The 22154-nt window shown below is 33.0% G+C and overlaps 1 protein-coding gene across 13 annotated transcripts in view; it reads left to right on the forward strand.

The window, feature by feature from the left end:
* LOC148613139 (synaptotagmin-7-like) overlaps positions 1–22154 on the forward strand; it is a 185115-nt gene that overhangs the window by 131419 nt on the left and 31542 nt on the right. For 11 of the 13 annotated variants that reach the window (XM_088586319.1, XM_088586325.1, XM_088586324.1 and 8 more), the window contains one exon: positions 1221–1256. The exons of the other annotated variants lie outside the window; for them this stretch is intronic. In XM_088586319.1, coding sequence (XP_088442445.1) covers positions 1221–1256 — 36 coding nt within the window. The remainder of the gene's footprint in view (positions 1–1220; positions 1257–22154) is intronic. 13 annotated transcript variants of the gene reach the window in all.

Consider the following 22154-nt stretch of genomic DNA (forward strand, 5'->3'; position numbering starts at 1 on the left):
ATTGTCTTAATATATCAGATAATTAAAGAGTTATAACAATATTACCATACTGAAAGGCAAACTTTAGGCAATAGTCAAAAGTAGGAATAGTAAGACAGGAAATGTATGGTTCTGGCTTAAATGCTGTGGACATTTTCAATGACAAAGGTGGGTTAAACTGGTTTTTAAAGCACACTAAACCTCTTGCTTCCATTACTAAGTTAAAAAGTTGATAACAACTGGTATTACATTTGTATTTAATCATTTCTGGTATATAATGCAATATAAATTGACAGCTTAAAATTGCCACCCAAATTTTTACGCACTGCTTGTACATGTACCGGGACATGTATTCCTTTGAAGGTATACATATAAATGTACAAGTAGCGAATTAAAATAATTTAAGTATAGCATTATACAGCAGATATCAAAACAAACTGTTATGATGTTCTAAGGGTATTAGTAATGGGATTAATCCATTAAATTAGAAAAAGTATCACTGCTTAAAAACTGAATGGTCAAATTTAATTAATCAGATTGGTTAAAAAAATGTCATTTTACACCCGGTTCAAAGCAGGGGGGTAATACTGTTTTACCATTGTCTGTAGATTTGTTAATCTGTTACAGTTTTTTCTGTCCTAGTTTTCACAGCAGCTTGATGTTTTAACATATTCTTCCTATAGGTATGCAATATAGTGGATTACATTTCTGGGAAAATGCCAAAACAACTATCTGTTTACAGAGGACTTTGTTTATTTTCCTTATATTGTGATTTAAAGCAGGGGTGTAACAGTTTTCTTGTTTAGTCTGATATGTCCTCCAAGGGAGCTAAATCTTAAATAAGTATAAACATGGTAAATTGAAGAGTAAGGGCCCTGTATATTATGAGTAAAAAGAAATTACTGGTTCAGTGGAAAAGGGGTTCGCTGCACTGAAGAATGAACAAGTAACTTCATGACGCCATAAGGAAACATACAAAATGTCAGACTGAGATTTGATTTGATTTCAAACAGACAAAGTTCCTATGTTTTCTTCAGGAGGGTTTCAGGTTACGTGTCTCATGTAAGCATTCATAGGAAAGGGAGATAATCTGTGCTGACAAAGTGGTTTCAACTTAATAATGCTTCAGTCACTACTTATGTATATTAAGACAATGAGATAGCTACTGAGAAACAATGGATTGTACCAGTATCTTTGTTTACATAGCTAACATTCAACATAATTTATAATTATTTTTACAGAGAGAATCAAAAGTTGTTGAACTACAACAGGAAGAGGTATATAAATCACATGTTTTTGTATCATTATCAAGAATATAAAGTTATATTTAGTCATAGATGTATATAGTAGTATTTTATGATGCACAATATATTTTGAAATGATGTTCATCACCTCCATCTAATGATAACAAATGAAGTAATATTTTTCATATTAACAACCGCTATGTGTCATTTTTTGACAGATCTGTACAAAAATAAAATGAAATCTGCTTTTTTCTTTCTTTTTCTTTCTTTTCTATTTTCAATATTTACATCCAACTGAAAAGTATTTGTACTATAGCTTAGTCTAATCATTATTATACCCTCACTCAATATATGTGTAGTATATTGGAATCATCTTGTCCATTTATCATTCTTTCAGAATTTTCTCACTAGGTCTTGAATCCTAATATATATATCGATTTCAAATTTGACAATTAAGTTATAAGTCCCATTGTATGTTTGCTATTCTGCCTGTCCCAATTTGGTCTCAATTATCTTAATTCCCATTAAAAGGTGGATTTCAAATTTGGAATGTGGCTTTATTATGAAGTGGGTATACATTGTTAGTAATTTTGGTTTTCTACATGTTTCACAAACAGCAGATCCCCAGCAAATGTGTAAACACTGCATTGTGGTAAAAAAAAATGCTCTATTTTCTTCATTTGGAGTACTGTTTTGTTATACACTTTTGTTAGCTTCACGCTTAAAAAAAAGAAAGATCAATAATAAAAAAAAGCAAAAAAAAAACAACAGCAAAAACAACAAACAAACTCTGGATCTGCTGCTGACTTTTGAACTAGATAAGCTTTTAACAGTTTGTCTCCATAGCAGAAAATATTATTGGTATCCCATCATGCACTGTAATGTCATACTTCCTCTTGATACCTTTTCTAATGCAAAGAATACTTTAGTTCTCCCTTTTTCTATCAACCATTGTCTCTGAAGTCTAGACACAGATTTTTTATAATAAGATACTCTTGTCTCATAGCTTTAAATTATCTACAGATGATTCCCTCAGGATTCAGTTGAATTGTGTGCTTACTTAAATCCTTTGATTGGTTTCAGAAAGAATCGCTAATGTTTTTGTCACATTAAAGGGTCATGTTTATTTTTTGAGTGGGTTGTTTTGACATTTGTGTTTTGTTCACATTAATGTCTGGTTTGTTAGTCCCATATTGACAAAGGCCAAAGTAGGTAAGATATTCAGTTTTGTGTGTCTGTCTGTTCTTACTTTTTCCGGATGTCCTTTGAAATACTGTTCTGATATCTTATGTGAAGTTATTTGGTTTATATACCAAACAGTTTTAAGTTCAAATTTTATTCTGGTGGTATGAGGTTTTGCTAAGTGATGGCCCTTGTACTTATGTATTTTTATAAAATTTTCTGTTGTCCAGACATTTTAGGATGTTCTTATAATTGTTGACTTGAAATTAAAATGAAATTTCAATGGTTCTGCATCACTTACTGAGGTTCCTGGAATTTGGACCAGCACTAATTTCTCATGTCAGTAAGACAACCCTTCAGAATTTATTAGCCCAACTGTTTCTCCATGTGCTTGTCTTGTAAGTGTAACTCCAATTAAACCATTAAGCTTTAAGTTTCAGTTCAAATGATACATGCTACAAATATAAACTCTGAAGTATTTAAGAGACTGTCTATGTAGAAATCAGGGAGTTCCTATGATATGGATGGCACATGGAAAATTTTATCCAATGAATTTTTGTTCCAATATAGTGTTTATATCAGATGTATGTCAATTTTTTTTAAATTGACAATGGATGGCTCATGGAGTAATTTCAAAGTTCCCTAATAAAGCAACCAAATTTTGCACAAAATGAAAAATTATCTCCCTTTTTCAATGAATTTCAATGCTTTATATTCTATGCAATTTATTTCTCTTTAATTGTTGCAGTTAACAAAAACCAACATTCAAATTTGAGTAAGGATGCATTTGCCATATGAAATGGGAAAAAAAATGCCACCCACTGCCTGTTGTTTGTTTGTTGATGCCCTCTTAAATTCTAAGTATGTGGGTGGATTTTGTAAAAGTAAATAGATACTCAATGGCAGTTTTTTTTAATAACTGGATTTAAATGTCATCATGGTTATATCAACATGATACTGATCACATGTTACATCATTTTGTTCAGGGGAGTGAACTTGTATTGATTAACAAGTGCTGAACACCTTATTTTACTATAATCATCAAATAAAGCGGCCTGGCTAACTGATATGTATCTGAAACCATTACAAAACCGATGTTGTATTAATGTTCTTGTGACAGATGTGGAGGCCATTGAATTGAGTAATTGGTAATGGTGTGCAGCAAAGAGTTACAAATATTATTTGTAGTTTTTATCATTATTATATGCATTTTTGTATATTTACGTTAATTTTTCTCTTGTAGATAGGGGTGTTCTGTCTGTCTGAATTTTGGTTCAATATCTCGATTATCAATAGACAGATTGATTTCAAAATTTGTGATGTGGCTGCATAGTAGATGTATTTATAAGTAAGTTTGGTTGTTGTTTATGGGTGGGGATATACCACAAGACATCCAACATGATATTGGTCAGTTTTTATGAGTGGGGATATACCTAGCACCACAAGACATCCAACATGATATTGGTAAGTTTTTTACGAGTGGGGATATACCTAGCATCACAAGACATCCAACATGATATTGGTCAGTTTTTATGAGTGGGGATATACCTAGCACCACAAGACATCCAACATGATATTGGTCAGTTTTTTATGAGTGGGGATATACCTAGCACCACAAGACATCCAACATGATATTGGTCAGTTTTTTACGAGTGGGGATATACCTAGCACCACAAGACATCCAACATGATATTGGTCAGTTTTTACGAGTGGGGATATACCTAGCACCACAAGACATCCAACATGATATTGGTCAGTTTTTACAAGTGGGGATATACCTAGCACCACAAGACATCCAACATGATATTGGTCAGTTTTTACGAGTGGGGATATACCTAGCACCACAAGACATCCAACATGATATTGGTCAGTCTTTACGAGTGGGGATATACCTAGCACCACAAGACATCCAACTTGATATTGGTCAGTCTTTACGAGTGGGGATATACCTAGCACCACAAGACATCCAACATGATATTGGTCAGTTTTTTATGAGTGGGGATATACCTAGCACCACAAGACATCCAACATGATATTGGTCAGTTTTTTATGAGTGGGGATATACCTAGCACCACAAGACATTCAACATGATATTGGTCAGTTTTTTTGATTGGGGATATACCTAGCACCACAAGACATTCAACATGATAATGGTCAGTTTTTATGAGTGGGGATATGCCTAGCACCACAAGACATCCAACATGATATTGGTCAGTTTTTATGAGTGGGGATATACCTAGCACCACAAGACATTCAACATGATATTGGTCAGTTTTTATGAGTGGGGATATACCTAGCACCACAAGACATCCAACTTGATATTGGTCAGTTTTTATGAGTGGGGATATACCTAGCACCACAAGACATCCAACTTGATATTGGTCAGTTTTTATGAGTGGGGATATACCTAGCACCACAAGACATCCAACATGATATTGGTCAGTTTTTATGAGTGGGGATATACCTAGCACCACAAGACATCCAACATGATATTGGTCAGTCTTTACGAGTGGGGATATACCTAGCACCACAAGACATCCAACATGATATTGGTCAGTCTTTACGAGTGGGGATATACCTAGCACCACAAGACATCCAACATGATATTGGTCAGTCTTTACGAGTGGGGATATGCCTAGCACCACAAGACATCCAACTTGATATTGGTCAGTTTTTACGAGTGGGGATATACCTAGCACCACAAGACATCCAACATGATATTGGTCAGTTTTTTATGAGTGGGGATATACCTAGCACCACAAGACATCCAACTTGATATTGGTCAGTTTTTATGAGTGGGGATATACCTAGCACCACAAGACATCCAACATGATATTGGTCAGTTTTTATGAGTGGGGATATACCTAGCACCACAAGACATCCAACATGATATTGGTCAGTTTTTTACGAGTGGGGATATACCTAGCACCACAAGACATCCAACATGATATTGGTCAGTCTTTACGAGTGGGGATATACCTAGCACCACAAGACATCCAACATGATATTGGTCAGTCTTTACGAGTGGGGATATACCTAGCACCACAAGACATCCAACATGATATTGGTCAGTCTTTACAAGTGGGGATATGCCTAGCACCACAAGACATCCAACTTGATATTGGTCAGTTTTTACGAGTGGGGATATACCTAGCACCACAAGACATCCAACATGATATTGGTCAGTTTTTTATGAGTGGGGATATACCTAGCACCACAAGACATCCAACTTGATATTGGTCAGTTTTTATGAGTGGGGATATACCTAGCACCACAAGACATCCAACATGATATTGGTCAGTTTTTATGAGTGGGGATATGCCTAGCACCACAAGACATCCAACATGATATTGGTCAGTTTTTATGAGTGGGGATATACCTAGCACCACAAGACATACAACTTAATATTGGTCAGTTGTACATTACCAAGGATCAAAGTTTTTCTAAAAAAAATTCCTCACATTTTGCTGCATTATATTTTTTTTCTTTAAATCTTTGAAAAGTTTGGTTGAAATTTAAACTTGTTGAAGCTTGAGTGACAACTAGGTCAAGGTCATATGGTGTAACTAGAATTAAGTTTGTTTATTACTATAGTGAAAATTCAATTTCTTTTGAATCGAAAGTTTTTGATTTCCAGAAAAAAATGTTTCAAAGATAGAATAATATGAATAATTCTTTTGATACTATTAATTTCTCAATATGTTTCATGCCTATTTTGGAAATAACTGTATTTTATCCTGCATTGAGGTTATTTGTTACACGAATAAAGGTATACGGTTATTTTTTTGCTGTATCTGTACATTAGCAGGTAATTGACTTTCTGGCTCCTCCCACTCACGTGATCAGTGGAACTACTTTTTTCTGGTATGCGTAATCATAGATACGATATAAACAAATTGCGATTGCGTATCCGGTTAATCCTTTTTTGCTGTTTTGTTTCGTTTTCACCTGAATGAAATAAAAGATTTTATGTAAACCAAATAATGATTTTGTTTGTATTTTTTTCACGGTCATATATATGGCAAATCCCAAATCTCGTTCAGATTTGATTCATTATCAGTTTGCAGACGACTTCCCCTGTCATTTCAGTCATGTTGGAGCCAGAGTGTCCGTCACAATTTAACATAAGCTGGTCTCCACTTAAAGAAATTGAAGCATTACAATATGATAAAACTCTTGAAGAGACAAATGACCAGGAAACTGTTATGGTCTTGGATTTATTACTGCCTATACCCCAAGGTAATGAATCAGAGGAACACTATATTATAGATCTGCCCATACAACTGTCTCCTCTTCTTCAAAAATTTCAAACAAATATTTCAAATCCCAAAGAAACTAGTGCACAAATTTCACCCCTGAACTCTACTGCCATATACCAAACAGAAACAAGTCAGCTTCCACCTTCCTCGAAATTCAAAACTTTAATGTTCTTAAAATCGACTTTACAACATTCAAAATATTTGTATTTATTGTTCAATTTACTTATTTGTCTCTTGGAGTTAAATAAATTTTGATACGTTGCTTAATTTCTTCAAACAGCTTGGACGGATTATATGGTGCGGATAGAATTTCAATGTTTACTGAGTCGGCGGAGCCTCGCATTTCCTACCCGTTCCGTCACCTTTTCACATATCTTCAATAATTTTCAACAATGTACCTATATTGTATATGTATTTAAGTAACACTCCAGATAAAAATCATGCAGAATGTGATTCATTGTTGGAAACATTTTTTTTTGTGTGGATATTTTGTTGAAAACGTGATAGTGAACAGAAGTTAACATTTAGCTATTCATGTAACTCTTGTTCTTACAGAATAAAGATTATATAGAATGTACTGTAGAATTCAAAATTATGGGAGATAACTCTGTAAATGACACTCAAATACAATAGAAACTGCTTGATTTTCTATGTGCTTTATCTCCTAAGAGCAGACAGATTTGATTGAGTAATCAAAACAAAAATAAAAATGTGTAGCATTCTTTTGGGGTGCATCCATATTACAGAATTTGCATGATTCTTAAAAAGACTGCTACTTTAAGATTTGAATGCATCAATTGTAAATTTGATAGTCAAAAATTCTGTGTATAAGTAGGAGCTAGTTATAAATGGTAATTTATGACTGTTAAATCATGACAGTGATTGAAACCATTATCTAATGAAGTTTGACATTATAAGGCAGTTATGTCAATAGAAGTTGTCAGGAATTGGAGGGCTACTTGCCCATATTTTTACAGCTACTCTATTTTCAAAAATGGGTGAATTCTTGCAAAATTTTCATCATTTTACTGCCTGGATTTTTCTATTTTTTCATGCTATTTAAGATACTACTGACATCCCTGCAAGGAACTTGTTACAATAGAGTTACTCTTCTATTGTAATTGTAGTCCTTGCATTAACATACATGTTATTATTTCTCGTCCTTTGCAATATATTTTAGTGTCCTTGGGCGTCAATGTACTTTACACTTTGCAATAATATGGCAGCAGTGAAATAATTGACACCAAAGAAAACAATATTTGTTCATTGAATAATTCTCATTTTCTTTTGCACACATAATGAGGGGAAATGTAATTACAATGTTATGACATTCCATCAATAAAAAGAGTTATCCAATCATCACACAGTTACGGCTTCGGAAAAGCAATAATTTAACTGTATAACAAGGAAGGCCAATTTAGGAAATAACTCTGTAGAAAATTTATTATGAACCCGATGATAAATACAGTTAGATGATGGAGCAGAAATGAGAATTTCTCGTTACAGCATCTCAAATCAATGAAATAACACTTTTCATAATGATGTTGTTAAGAAATAAATAAAAGAGTGTGTGTTTATTGACTTTTTTTAAATTGTGTCTACATATATTTATTTCTGTGATATATAAGTAACATTATTACAATTTATTAGGGCTATAGTGGGATCACATTGTCCATCTGTTTGTCTGTTACACTTTTCTGATATCTCAGCTTCTATTTTAGGGGATGTTTAGATAGTTGGTATATTGTATGATCTTACTGTGTGGACACTTTCTAGGATTTGATAGAGTCAGATATTCTTGTCACGATGTAACATTCAAAATTTTGAATGTATTTTGATAGTACTTGGTATAGTTCTGTTTAAATTAGGCCTTTGAAATTTATAGAAAATGTGTTCTTTGTGCTGTTTCTATGAGGTGTTTATCAATTATGGACTTTTAATAAAGTCAACACTTTATATAAGCCTGTTCAGATTATATTGCCCAAGGACGAAGTCAGAGGTCAATATAATCTAACAGATCCATATATAACATATTGACTGAGTGAAAGTCCTTAATTTACCGTATATATTACTTATGTAGATAATACATTTTTTTTGTCTGCCTTGTGATAGGCTGAGAGTAATTTCAGAATAGAATGGTTTATATCTGGATTTAAATGTAGAAGTATAGCATCAATATATTTAAAAATAGGAACAAGGCTTCCTGTACAAAGAATATACTTTGCATCACATGATCATAATAACCAATGAACAAAGAAAACTGTTACACCATATGTAATATAGAGGAATAAAAACCTGGTTCAGTATGTTGGACTACACAGGTAAAATTGCAACTTATGTTTTCATATGTTTTAAAACATGGAGACATATGTTAAGGAACTGTATTGTAAAAATGTAAATTTTTGCTTTTAAAAATACATGAACCATATTTTTTTTACAAAATCTTAAAAAAACCATACACTTTTTTTTACATATGAAACCCTATTGAAAACATATAAATACCATATGATTCTTATTTACTTGTTATTTCATGAATAAATTCATTAATCAGAAACATATTTCTCATATGTTTTTCATGTTGTCCTAAACACATGAAAACCATATTATAAACCTGTGTTTTTCAGGTGTTCTAAAAACATATGCTAATAGACAGATTTCAATTTTGTTCAGGGTCTGTTCAATTGGTCTTGTCTAGAAATGAATGGAATGTCAAACCACAATCAATCAATCAGTTTACTCAGATCTAAACCTTGTTTAGCATAAAAATTCTGTTCTTGTTGCAGCAAGTGCATTGCCACTATTATTTTCTAGTGCCTTTCTGTTTTCATATTCATAACATGCTCTGCCTTGCTTCATTACATTAGTGATGCAACTTTCAAAAGCAATTTCCAGAGAGGCAATCAGGCTTCTGCTGATAATATGTGTTCAAATCTCTGTAATGAATGAAATATGATTGATTTTCAGCTGAATTTGTAAATTTCCTTCTTTTAAGATGTAGATTAATATTGTGAAAGGAGAGAATTGTGTAATAGAAATCTTCTATTGCTAGCTTTACTCTGTTGATGAAAAGTTATTAATTAAGTAGAAAAACTCATTTCTGTGTTGTAGGGTTGAGTCCACTGAATATTGATATTTCATTTTTTGTGACATTTGATGACATGAAAATGCTGTAAATGTATTCATTTTTGCTGTTGCTAATTTTTGCAGATTCTTTCAAAAGAACATATTTGCTGGCATCAATTTTCATGGTATCAAAAATGATAGGCGTTATATAGTGTTAAAAATCTGTTTCACGGGTACTATTTTTCACATTTTTCTTTCCATGACAGAAATAGCTTCCTGTTTTATTTGGTCCAGCAATGATCATCATGGAACAATTCATGCTGCATCCCATTCTGATTGGTCCAGTAAGGGAACAAAACTGTATTCCATTCTATTAGTGCACTTCTGCTTTTGCAATATCAGCTGATCAATAGTTTAAATAAGGCGATGTGAACATAATCTCAATGATACATGTAAACAAACTTTATCAGCATTAATTCATTTTTAGGATAATAAAAGTCTGCTCCTCACCTGTAAATGTGTACACAATGGCAGGAATTATTTAAGTAGGGAGATTTGGCATACACTTGTCCCTTGAAAAGTGTTGAATGATACTTGCACGGTATTACCAGAATGTTTTCAGTTGCACTGAGCTCTGCTTTGAAATTTATTGTATTTCACAAACTGAACTCATGGATTCACCCCTGTGCAGGTTATGTCAGCTATACTCATCATTGTGCCAGCCTTACTTTAAAGCAATGATTATTTTAACTGTTAATTAATTGATGGTAACCAAGTCTGATTGATCTCCCTGCTAGAGAAAATTCTACTATCTTTTTTTTTCACTTTAATTTAATAAATTTCATTACCGAAGTGTTTGAGCCAGGAATAAACTTACTTTGATATGTTTTGATAATCATTCCATTGCTTCAGTGTCATGTAATATGTAATCTGTCGATGTATCATCAGTTGTCAATTTTGAGTGTTACTGATGTATTTACAAACATTTATTGTCTTTGAAGTGCTATTAGTATTAGTAACATGATATAGTTCAACTGATGTATATTTAATCTTTATGAATTCTACATTTTGTTTTTGTGTACTTTTGTATTATGTTCCTGTATTGTGGTTTTATTTTAAATGTCAGCTGCACTTCACCTACTCCAGCAATGCAACCTGTTTTCTCTGTAAATATTTATTTTTCTTTTAATCAGTTTGTCCTTTAATTTTATTTAATTTCCCTGTTTTATATTGATAATAATTGAACTTTTAAAAAAAAAAATTACCAAATTAAAGGGCAATGTTTATTTCAGTTATATTTCCATAATGCTTGTTTTCAACAAAAGAATTACGGGTATAATTTGTCTGTCTGTCTTCCTGTTTGTAATTTCGTCTATGTATTTGTACACAGACAAAATATCTTCACATAATTTTCACTGAATTACATGTAACATTCAGATGAATCAAGCGTATGAATTTTATAACAGACTGCATGAAATTCATGTGGATTTTACATGTAACTCTCCTTAGTATCATGTTGAGTTTATGTAAGTTTAACATGAACAATATATGCATATGATGATGAAATCATGACTCTCATCCCAGAGGATCAGATATGTACCTAATGTTTTCTCATCCCAGAGGATCAGATATGTACCTAATGTTTTCTCATCCCAGAGGATCAGATATGTACCTATTGCTTTCTCATCCTAGAGGGTCAGATATTTACTTATTACAACCTCTCTCTGAGTGCAACCTGAGCTGGTTTTATCATCAGATATAGAGCTTGAGGATATGGAACTGTTGTGGTTGAACACACCATTTCTCATTTTGGCATAATTTTGTGTCTTTAGAATTTTTGCTCCAAGAAGCTTCTTAATTAAGTTCTGATTACAAATGAAGACAGTCTACACAAAATACAAGTCCACCAGTTAATTGTATACTCTGGTCCTTCAAACTGACATAATTCATGAATATTATACGTATTGATTGGTAAAATATCGATGGTCTCTCTGGTATTAGGTGGACAGTATCCAACGTTGATCATAATATATTTCTGCTCAGCAAGACAAGTCTGACTTACAATGTGGTTAACTTGACATCTACAGTTTCTGAGTAACAAGAAGAAGGATGAATAATTGGCATCTTAAAGTGAACATGGGTAGATATCTTGAGGTGATGACAGATATGGAATACTGGAGCCTCAATGTCAGTAACCAAGATATATTGTATCGTGGTTAACCAGCTATATAAATAAGGTCCTGTAAATTGGAAGAAATGACAGAAGTCATATTAATAACTTTGATTGGCAAATGAAAATGGCAGTTTTAGGAGTTCAGTGATTATGAAGGGAAATAACCATAGGACTTTTAAAGTCTCCAGCTTTCGATGGGAGCCCTTAATTTTTCATAATAAATTCAACAATATCTCGCTCATGTGCCCTTGTCACAGCAGGAGATTAAGCCACATTTGGAAATTGTTCCCATCTTATTTGAATTTTAGGCATAAAATCATAAAAAATTACTTCAATTCTTGTCAAAACAAACTGACCTTGAACATGTGGTGAAGATCATTACTTTACTATAATTGTAATACATGTATAGAGAAACATTGGGGGTCATGTTGAAGGGAATCGAAGGAAATGTCACAAGAAATTGTCACAGCGAAATTCGTTTAATTTCAAATAAGGTTTGTTGCTAAACATAAAAACTTGTGGCGCAAGGGAATCTAAGGAAATGTCATAAGAAATTGTCACAGTGAAATTCGATTAATTTCGAATATGGTTTGTTGCTAAGCATAAAAACTTGTTGTGGCACAAGGGAATCTAAGAAAATGTCAGAAGAAATTGTCACATTGAAATTGGATTAAATTCAGATAAGGTCTGTTGCTAAACATGAAACTTGCTGCAGAATCATAACCTTGGGAAATCTCACACTTTGAGAAAATTTTGAGAGGGAGATCTACTGGCTTTAGAATTTCTGAGGTGAGGACCTAAGGAGATAATCAACCTAAATAACAACTTGTTCATTAGGTTAAGAGTCCTGCTCCTTGCAGTGATATTTGATGAAGCCTATTTACAAGTTATAGGCATCATGTGTATGTGTTAAAAGCAAGATAATGATATTGGCTGATGATTTGTAAGGAAAATAATCCAAATGTTTTGTATCTTATAAAGATTAATGCAAATTTGTCTGAAGAACAGCTTAAGATGTTAGTGACTGTTAGGAATGTTTGATCTTATATATCCAGATATGTGCCTTGAGTGCAGGAGGTCATGGGTTTAATCCCCAGGCTTCTCATACTAAAAACTTGAAAACTAGTGATCACTACTTCTATAACAAGGGATGTAAGAGAGTGATAATTACATTTGTAGTTGGCTCAGAATGAAAATAAAGATTCTGAGTGAGGGGACAGGCCTACCTGCAGCCTGTTGCACATGCGAGCTAGCTCTATCAAAATCTAACTCAGCATGTCTTGAAAAAACAAAGCAGTCTTCTCCATTGGCCATAAACACTCATTTTGAAATGCATAAAATATCTTCCATATGCAGCCAATCAATCAATCAATTAAATATCATTTTCCAATAACCTTTTCTGTACTATGGATGGTTGAATTAGAATGGATTTACTGTAAATCATATCAATAAATCAATCTGTCTGTTCTATAGTGGTTGAAATAGAAAGGATTTACTGTGCATCCAGATAATTTTAGAGATAAATGCCTTATCCATTATCTCTATTCATTATAAACTGGAATAGTAGAGACTAATTCCCAATAGTACCATTAAAATTTATAGACTCATTCCCAATAGTACCATTAAAATTTGTAGCTTTACTATTTTGTAATTGTTTAAGAATTGAATATTTTCTTTGATGGAAAATGTGCTGCTTTGATAGTATTGATTGTGGTTTGTTACCTATGTATTGCATAGTTTGTTCAAACAAGGGAACGAATTACTGGGAATTTTATTTTTGTATATATATATACATATATAAAATTCTGAAAAATTCCCAACGATGTTAGAACTGTCAAATTTTTTGTCGTTTCCTCAGCGGGACTGGAACTCGTAACGCTGTGACATTTATGGCAACACTGCCTGCACAAAGTCCAGCGCCCTACACCACTAGGCTATATCCCCCTTTGACTAGCTTGCCTGTGGTCATGGACGCTTGACCCACAGAGCTGTTTGAGTGTGTACTGTAGGGGGCTATATGGTGAAGACCTCACTTCAGGGATCTCAGGCTATACTGAGAAAGTGTTATTGTTCGTGGGGTACCAATTTTCATGGCTTTCGTGGGTGAGCCAAACCACAAAATTTGCTTCCCAATGACAAGGAGATTTCCATTGATGTGTATATCTAAAACCTCAAAACCACTAATTCAAGAATCCACTAACTTGTGTTTCATACTTTATCCATGAAAATTTGTATCCACAAATTAAGGAACTTTCAGAGTACCTGGTATAAGAGGAATACCTAACTTGAAAAGGTAGTGGGCCAACATGTTTGGAGAGTGCTACAAATAGTAGTGGTCCAACATGTGTGGAGAGTGCAACAAACGGTAGTGGGCCAACGTGTGGAGAGTGCAACAAACAGTAGTGGGCCAACATGTGGAGAGTGCTACAAACGGTAGTGGGTCAACATGTGTGGAGAGTGCTACACTTTATGTCTTGTGTTCTCTCTGAGGGTACTCCTTTAAGTTGCTACAGATGGCAAAAATGTTCACCCCTACCCATTATATGTCTCATTAACTTTGATGGGGAGACATATTTTTTATGCCCTGTCCATCTGTCTACCAGAAATTATTTAACTTGTTCTTATTATGAATGAAGGCATGTTAAACAAACAACAATCAATCAGTTCATACAGAAATAGGCTGTATATGGTAAATAAATTCTGTGCAATAAAAGTATATAAAACAGCCTGTATTTGGAAGCAACTTTTGAGTAACTAAAGTAAAATGAAAACAGCCTGAATTGTAGGCAACTTTTGGGTAATAAAATGAAGAGAAAACAGCCTGCTACTGTCCATAACTTCTGGGCAATAAAAGTAAAAAGAAAACAGCCAGTCTTTTGAAGCAAATCTTGGCAATAAAAATGATATACAGCTGTTGTTACTGAGTAAAACACTTGCTGTAATGGCATTAAAACATTTTAGAAGTATAGTGATTTTAGCGACATTGCATAATATTGTATGAAAGCATATCAGATTTTAATTTTTTGTACAGTCAGCTTAACAGCCTTTTGTGCCAATATTTGAAACTGATTTACTCATGGGAGTGTTTCATAAGGAAAAGCTTGATCATACAAGCAGGGCTTAAGAGTAAGCCTGAATGAGCTTTCGAAATACCAAATCCAGATTTCTTTGGCAGGTCATTGATTTATCTCCCTTCCACACATCTTTTTATCACACTGTCATATGACCAAGACCCAGAAGCAAAAGCAATGGCATGTATTTCTTCATACAGAATTTCTTGATTTACTTGCATAATTATGTATCTTTTTTTTGACAGGTTTTGCCAATAGCAGGGTCAAGTTTATTAAAAAATCACAAATTGAGATTTCCTCTAATCCTTCCTCAACTCTGAAATTGACCAATCATAACCACTTGGACTTGAATATTTGAGGAGAATGTCAGTTTGAGTTTTTTTATGAAACAAAGCACAGGCCTTACAGGTTACCTCAATTTAAAAAAAACCTTTGAATGTTTTAACTTCTGTTGTTACTCTAATCATAGTCTGTCACAAAAAATAAATTCATTTTCAAATTTTGTAGTACCATTATCAGGTTTACATTAAACTGTCTAAACACATATACAAGCTCACTTACTTTTGTCTATTGCTTGGCTTGTACAGTTAAACCTGTCTGTAGCAAACCCAGAATAATCTGAAAGCCTGTCTAAACCAGACACTCTTAACATCCATGTACATCAATTTGATGTATTTTATTTTGTACCTGGGTAAAACTCAGAACACCTGTCTAAATTAAACCAATATCCCTAAAAGGTTTGGTTTAGCCAGATTTAAGTGTGTTTAGTTTAGACAGGTATTAATGTATATTACATGTTTCATCTTTGAACCTGTCTAAACAAACATCTTTCAAGCTGGATGTTTTGTACAGTTTAAGCAGTTGTTTGGATCATATAGGTTCAAAGCATATTTGAATTTACAGAAAGGGAAATAAAACATATGTCTGGTTAAGACAGGTGTTGTATTTATTCAGAGTTTGGTTTAGACAGGTTTTACTTCAATAATCCTCCTGGGAATTATGAGGGGTAATAATGTTTTAGAACAATTAATCTGTGCCTTTGTCTTCCTATCTGTTCCTGCATCCTTCATGACATGTTTTATCTTGGTTAGTGCCTCCATATTTTGACAAGTTTCCTTCTAACTTTTGTAGCTCTTTGTTTCTTGGTTTCTCAGAAAACTGTTAAGGGATCACTTTGAACTGTTACAAATTTGGAAAATGAAGAAAATGTTTTTATCAGTGAATCACTATTTGCCACATTTTTTTAAGACTTATACATGACCAGATTCTAGATGAATAAACAAAATTTTTGTCAGGTTCTGTAGCACTTATACATAACCAAATTTCTGCCAGATTCTTTGAAGGACTTATAATAATAATATAACCATATTTCTGCCAGTTTCTCTGAAGAACCTATACATGACCAGATTTCTGGAATCTCGATTGCATCATTTTAATGGACACGTCTATCACATTATGAATATGAGAGAATTGATAGCACAATTCCATGTAGTGCCATCATGTAATCATTTCCCAGACAATTTCCTGTATGTTTTTGAATTTTTTTTTGACACTGAGGACAAGGACAGGAAATGCTTCAGTGAACATAACTATTTTTCTCCTACATATTCCTTTCTGAATAATTTTTTTCTTGACTTTTTTTCATGCATAAGAATTACTCATTAGGTGACCTATAAAAAAGCTTATTGAAAAAAACAAACTAAGGCAAAAAGAACATATTTAAGAATTTAAAATGATGAAAAAAGATTCTCACCCATCCATCAGAAGCACATCTTTATAATCCTTAAATTAATGATTTAACATCATAGGCAGGTCCAGAGTGGAGCCCTTAAACACCAAGGCTCTATCCCCCACCCCACCCCATGCTCAATAAGTTTGCTTGATTATAAAGAAAAAATCAGAAAATCATTGGCATGTGTGGCCCTTCCCCTTTTCACAATTTCTGATCCACCACTTGATATTGTTGCAGTTTCATAGACATTAAACTATACTGGTTAAATTATTACATCCTGCTTAAAAAGTGATCATGGTGTCCTTTTATCCATATGTCCCCTCTTCTAATCTGCAACTTCTCTTAAATCGCTGGATGGAATTTGATGACACTTTCACAGAATCTTTATTACATGATGCTATTGTGCATGCCTTAATTTGTTTTTCCACTTGTATGCTTGAATCACTTATGGGGTATCCTATATTGTATCTGGGCAATTAAGTGGAGGTATCATTAAGTAAGCTTTGCTAATAGTTTTTTTCTAGTTTTTCATTGTGGTCTCATTCATTGAAGATTTATAGCTCCCTTATTTACTTCTCAAGTATTGTGGGTATATTTTTAACATTTTTAGCTCACCTTGCCATAAGCCATGTGAGCTATTGCCATCACTTGACATCCATTATCATCATTGTTGTAGTCATTAACAATTCTTCTCTGAAACTACTTAATGGATTTTGATGAAACTTATTATGTTTGTTCTTTAGAGTATTCTGTACAAAATGACTGTTGGGATTTTTGATCTGTTAAAAAAGCATGGCCGCCTTCATTAAAAATGGAACATAGGGGTCAGACAGCAGATTTTTTGCATATATCTCCATAACCATTAGGTTTAACCAAATTCTTACATTGGGTAAAAGTACTCCAAATTGAAATCTTTCTGTGATGTAATTGTGGTTAAAATCTGTTGACTCATGTTGGAGGTATTACCCTTTTTGGACGTTTTTTTGCTGTTTTTAATGTAATTACTTTAAAAAAATCTTCTCCTCAGAAACTACTATACAGAATTCAATGAAAGTTAGTGGTTTTTTTAGGGTATCCTGCAAGAATGACTATGTGGACTTTTGATTGGTGGAAAAACATGACCCCTGTTACTAAAAATAGAACATAGGGGTTGAAATACAGATTTTTGCAAATAACTCAAAAACCGTTGAATTTAGAAAAATTCTGATGGAGAGTAATATTGTTCACCTTCAGAAGATAGACCTTTGCTGAAATTTTCGAATTGGTTTGTTGCCTGTTTTGGTGGAAAAACATGGCCCCTGTTACTAAAAATAGAACAATGGGTCGAAGTACAGATTTTTGCAAATAACTCAAAAACTGTTGAATTTAGAAAAATTCTGATGGAGAGAAATACTGTTCACCATCAGAAGACAGACCCTCACCAAAATGTTCAAATTGATTTATTGCTTGTTTTAGGAGTACAGCCCTTGCAGATTTTTGTTGTTTTTTTTTTTAGGTGTATAACTCTCTGAAACCAATTGCAACAAAATTTGATTAAGTTGGCATAGTATTAGGGGTCAAAATGCATTTTTTGCTATTTTTTCCTCACCTATAGAATAATGAAATTGAAAGCTTCTCATAAAATAAACATGGTATTCTGAGTTGAATGGCAGTATTGAAATTATTTTTAAGCTGCCATTTTTTTACCATTTTCACCAGTTGTTCAGATTCAAATGATTTTTGGCTTCTGTAGGAAACTATGTGTTTTGAGTTAAATTTTATGTTCTTTTTCATCAAATGTATACTGGGCTAATGCCCCCTCAGACCCAGTGGAATAAAAGGGCATAGTGGGACCGATGCTCAAATCTATTCCAGAGGTTCTAAAAACACTTTTAAGCATTTCCAACATTTTACAGTGCTGTAGGTACTCTTTTGAACTTCCAGCATTCATCAATATATGCTCTTTTTCAGCATTTTTTTGTCAAACATGGTAACAAAGCATGATACTTTTACTTACTTAATTAATGGAACATGGTTTGCTAGGTGAGCGATTCAGGCTCCTCAAGAGCCTCCTGTTTATATTTTGTCACAGTAGCTAAGTCTTATACAGTTGTTATATTTGAGTAGATTAATGGTTTAATTCTCAATGGTGCCATTAGAATTAGTGGTTTTATATTACATACTAATTGTTTGGGAATTGATTTGGATTTCTGGTTTCCAGAAGAGATTGAATTCAGTTACTTGGTAATCAGACGGTATAGACAGCAACAGGAAATGACACGTGGGACAGACGGTAATATGAGACGACTAAAATTTGAAATGGACATGTGAATAATTCCACTTTATATTGTCCATTGCATACAAATTATGTCATCCTTTCACTGTTCTAGGAGCTGCAGACATATTGTTTTTATAAACCTGACAATTTTTTTTATGCAAAACGGATGATGGGATAATGTTTATCTAGTTTCTTCTTAGATGGAAAGTAGATCTCTTTTATTTCATTGTTTTCTTATTATTTGTTTCTAAGTTATGGGTCCTATGTACTAAAAGGAGGTATGTTTGAAATTTATTAATAAGTTTCACTGCAGTAGCATAAGGTGATACATACAGAATAATGCATGTCAAAATACATACCACAGGCTGTATCATTATAATATGCCAATATCAACCTGAAGGCCTCTGGTCTTATAAAATATTCAACTAAATTTGTAATAAAGAAAGTCTCCTTTTAGAAATTACTGCCTTTGAAAGTTGAAAAATAGAAATTTTTTACAATATTTGGATTATTTTTAATGAATGGTATCAGATGTTGGAAAGTATTTAAAATCTAGAATATTTTTTAATTCCTTAAAAAATATATCAAATATCCATTAGCAAAGAAATGAGTCCTACTTCTTGTTACCATTACAAGAACAACATGTCAGTATGACTCTGGTGGTCAGTGAGAGATAATCTTTATAATAGTGAATCCTTGACATTTATATGGGAGATAATCTTTGTTATGGTGAAACCTTGGGTCTCACTAACCACTTCTAACATTTCCATTACTTTACATGTTAAAAAATGAATTCCCATGGGGGTAGTTCCTCTGAGTATGAAATATGCAAGGGTCAAACTCTCTATAAGAAAAATAGTCCACTAGAAGTTGGAAATTATAGGCCAGTCAGCATTTTAAGTATTGTATCAAAAATTTTTGAAAAGATTGTTTACAAACAACGCATTCAATTTTTACAAGGTAATAATTTGTTATATAATTTACAATCTGGTTTTAGGCAAAAATACTTGACAGATACTTGTCTTATATATTTGTTAGATTATCTGAGAACAAACAATGCCAACGGTTTGTACACTGGTATGATAAAGTTGGACCTGCAAAAGGCTTTTAGCACTGTCGACCATAATATATTTTGTAGTAAACTTAAAGTTATGGTTATACAATCAATTAATTGGTTTCATTCATATTTGTCGCAAAGAGTACAATTTGTGTCTGTAAATAATGCTCTGAACTAATGAATGTAACTTGTGGTGTACCTCAGGGTAGCATTCTGGGATGGGTGCTATTTTTAACTTACGTAAACGATATGTAAATTAGCATAGATAACAAATGTAAGGTAATTTTATATGCAGACGATAGTGCAATAATATTTCCACGTAAAGATCCAAATGTAATATCAAACACATTAGGAAGTGTGTTAGAGCAGTGTTCAGACTGGCTGATTGATAATAAATGATCATACATTTAGGTAAAACCGAATGTATGGTATCGGGTCCCAAAAGAAAAATCAAACAAATCACAATTGTTTCCATTAAAATGTTATGATCATGTAATTAAAGCTACAGATGTTGTCAAATATCTCGGAGTTTATATTGATAGTAGTTTGAACTTTGAAAAGTTAGTGTCAAATATTGTTTCTAAAGTCAATGGAAGAATGAAATATGTATATAGAAATGCTAAATGTCTTGATTCCAGATCTAGAATAACACTGTAGGCATCTTTGATACAATGCTATTTTGATTATTCATGTGCCTCTTGGTACAGTAGTTTAGGGGCGGGATTAGCCAAAAAAATTGCAAATCTTGCAAAAGTTGTTAGGTTTATTCTCGGCCTGGGACCCAGAACAAGCATAAATTTTGAAAAATTTGACAGTGTCAATATGCTTCGGTGCCAAACAGAGTGAACCAACATAGAATTAACCATGTTTTAAATATTTACCATGGTACTGCACCTGATTATTTGTGTGAAAATTTCAAAATGAATCAAGGAAATACAAAGGGTGCTTCAAATTTAAATTATAGTACAGTTGAACCTCGATGTGTCGAACACGGATAAGTCGAAATCTCGGATAACTTGAACTGATTACAAAGTCCAAGCAAAATTCCCCTAACTCTAATACATTTTTACCTCGGATGACTCGAACTCGGATGAATCGAAACTTCGGATAACTTGAGGTAATCAATCAGTCCCCTCCACAGGACTTCAAGGTTAATTATCCCTGATGTCTCCAAGTCAACTAATTAGTCAGAAAACTGATTGCTTTATTACAAACCATGATCGAAGTGTGTATTAACAACGATTAGCGTGGCTTTTAAAATTAATTTGTTGACACTCTTTATGGTCTGATTTGTTTATTTAATTAATTTAAAACTATGCGTGTTGTTAAAATAAACGAATTCTATTAATAACACGTCGGAATTTACACTAACAGTGATATCAGATATCTTGATATTTTGATAAAAAAAAATTAAAAATACAGATGAATTGTAATGGTATCTGACTAGTTAATGAAACAGAGGATAGTAAGAGTATTTCAACGACTACATTCGTTTCGCTATTGAATTTGAAATTTTATCATAATAATATATAGCACATGGTTTGATGATACTCCAGATTGTGAATCAAACAAAGCATGATGTTTTTGATGTAGAAAAAATAGAAAGGAAATTTCACTTAAACACTCCGTTTTTCAAACATGATATACAATATACAAAAAAAATATCTTCTGATATAAAACGCATGACGAAGTAACATGTAAAGTGAATTACATGTACATGTACATGTACAACAAATGATGTAAATTCAGAAACAATCATTGACCAAACTACTAGTATATCTGGTTTATCGTTGACCTAGGATTACTCGAACCTCGGATAACTCGAACATTTTTGCATGGTCCCTTCGACATCGACTTAAAGAGGTTTGACTGTATATCTAATTGTAAATTTATGTAGTAAAGATAGTTTCACATATCATGCTATACAAACTTGGAACAAATTACCACTTACTGTTAAAAATATAACAAACAAAAATTCTCTGAAAACTGAAGTTAGACTCTTTATGAAGGAGGAAGCCAAAAGGAGAGAAGAAAATGAATTTATTTATTTTTAACTACAAAATGTCACTTTTTAATGTAATAAATTTGCATTTACATAAACTGTTAATATTTTAGCAAATGTGAAATGCTTCAAGAG

The sequence above is a fragment of the Perna viridis genome, chromosome 6 (genome assembly GCF_037379345.1).
Source record: "Perna viridis isolate PV_CMFRI_1.1 ecotype Kerala chromosome 6, ASM3737934v1, whole genome shotgun sequence".
NCBI classification, from domain to species: Eukaryota; Metazoa; Mollusca; class Bivalvia; order Mytilida; family Mytilidae; genus Perna; species Perna viridis.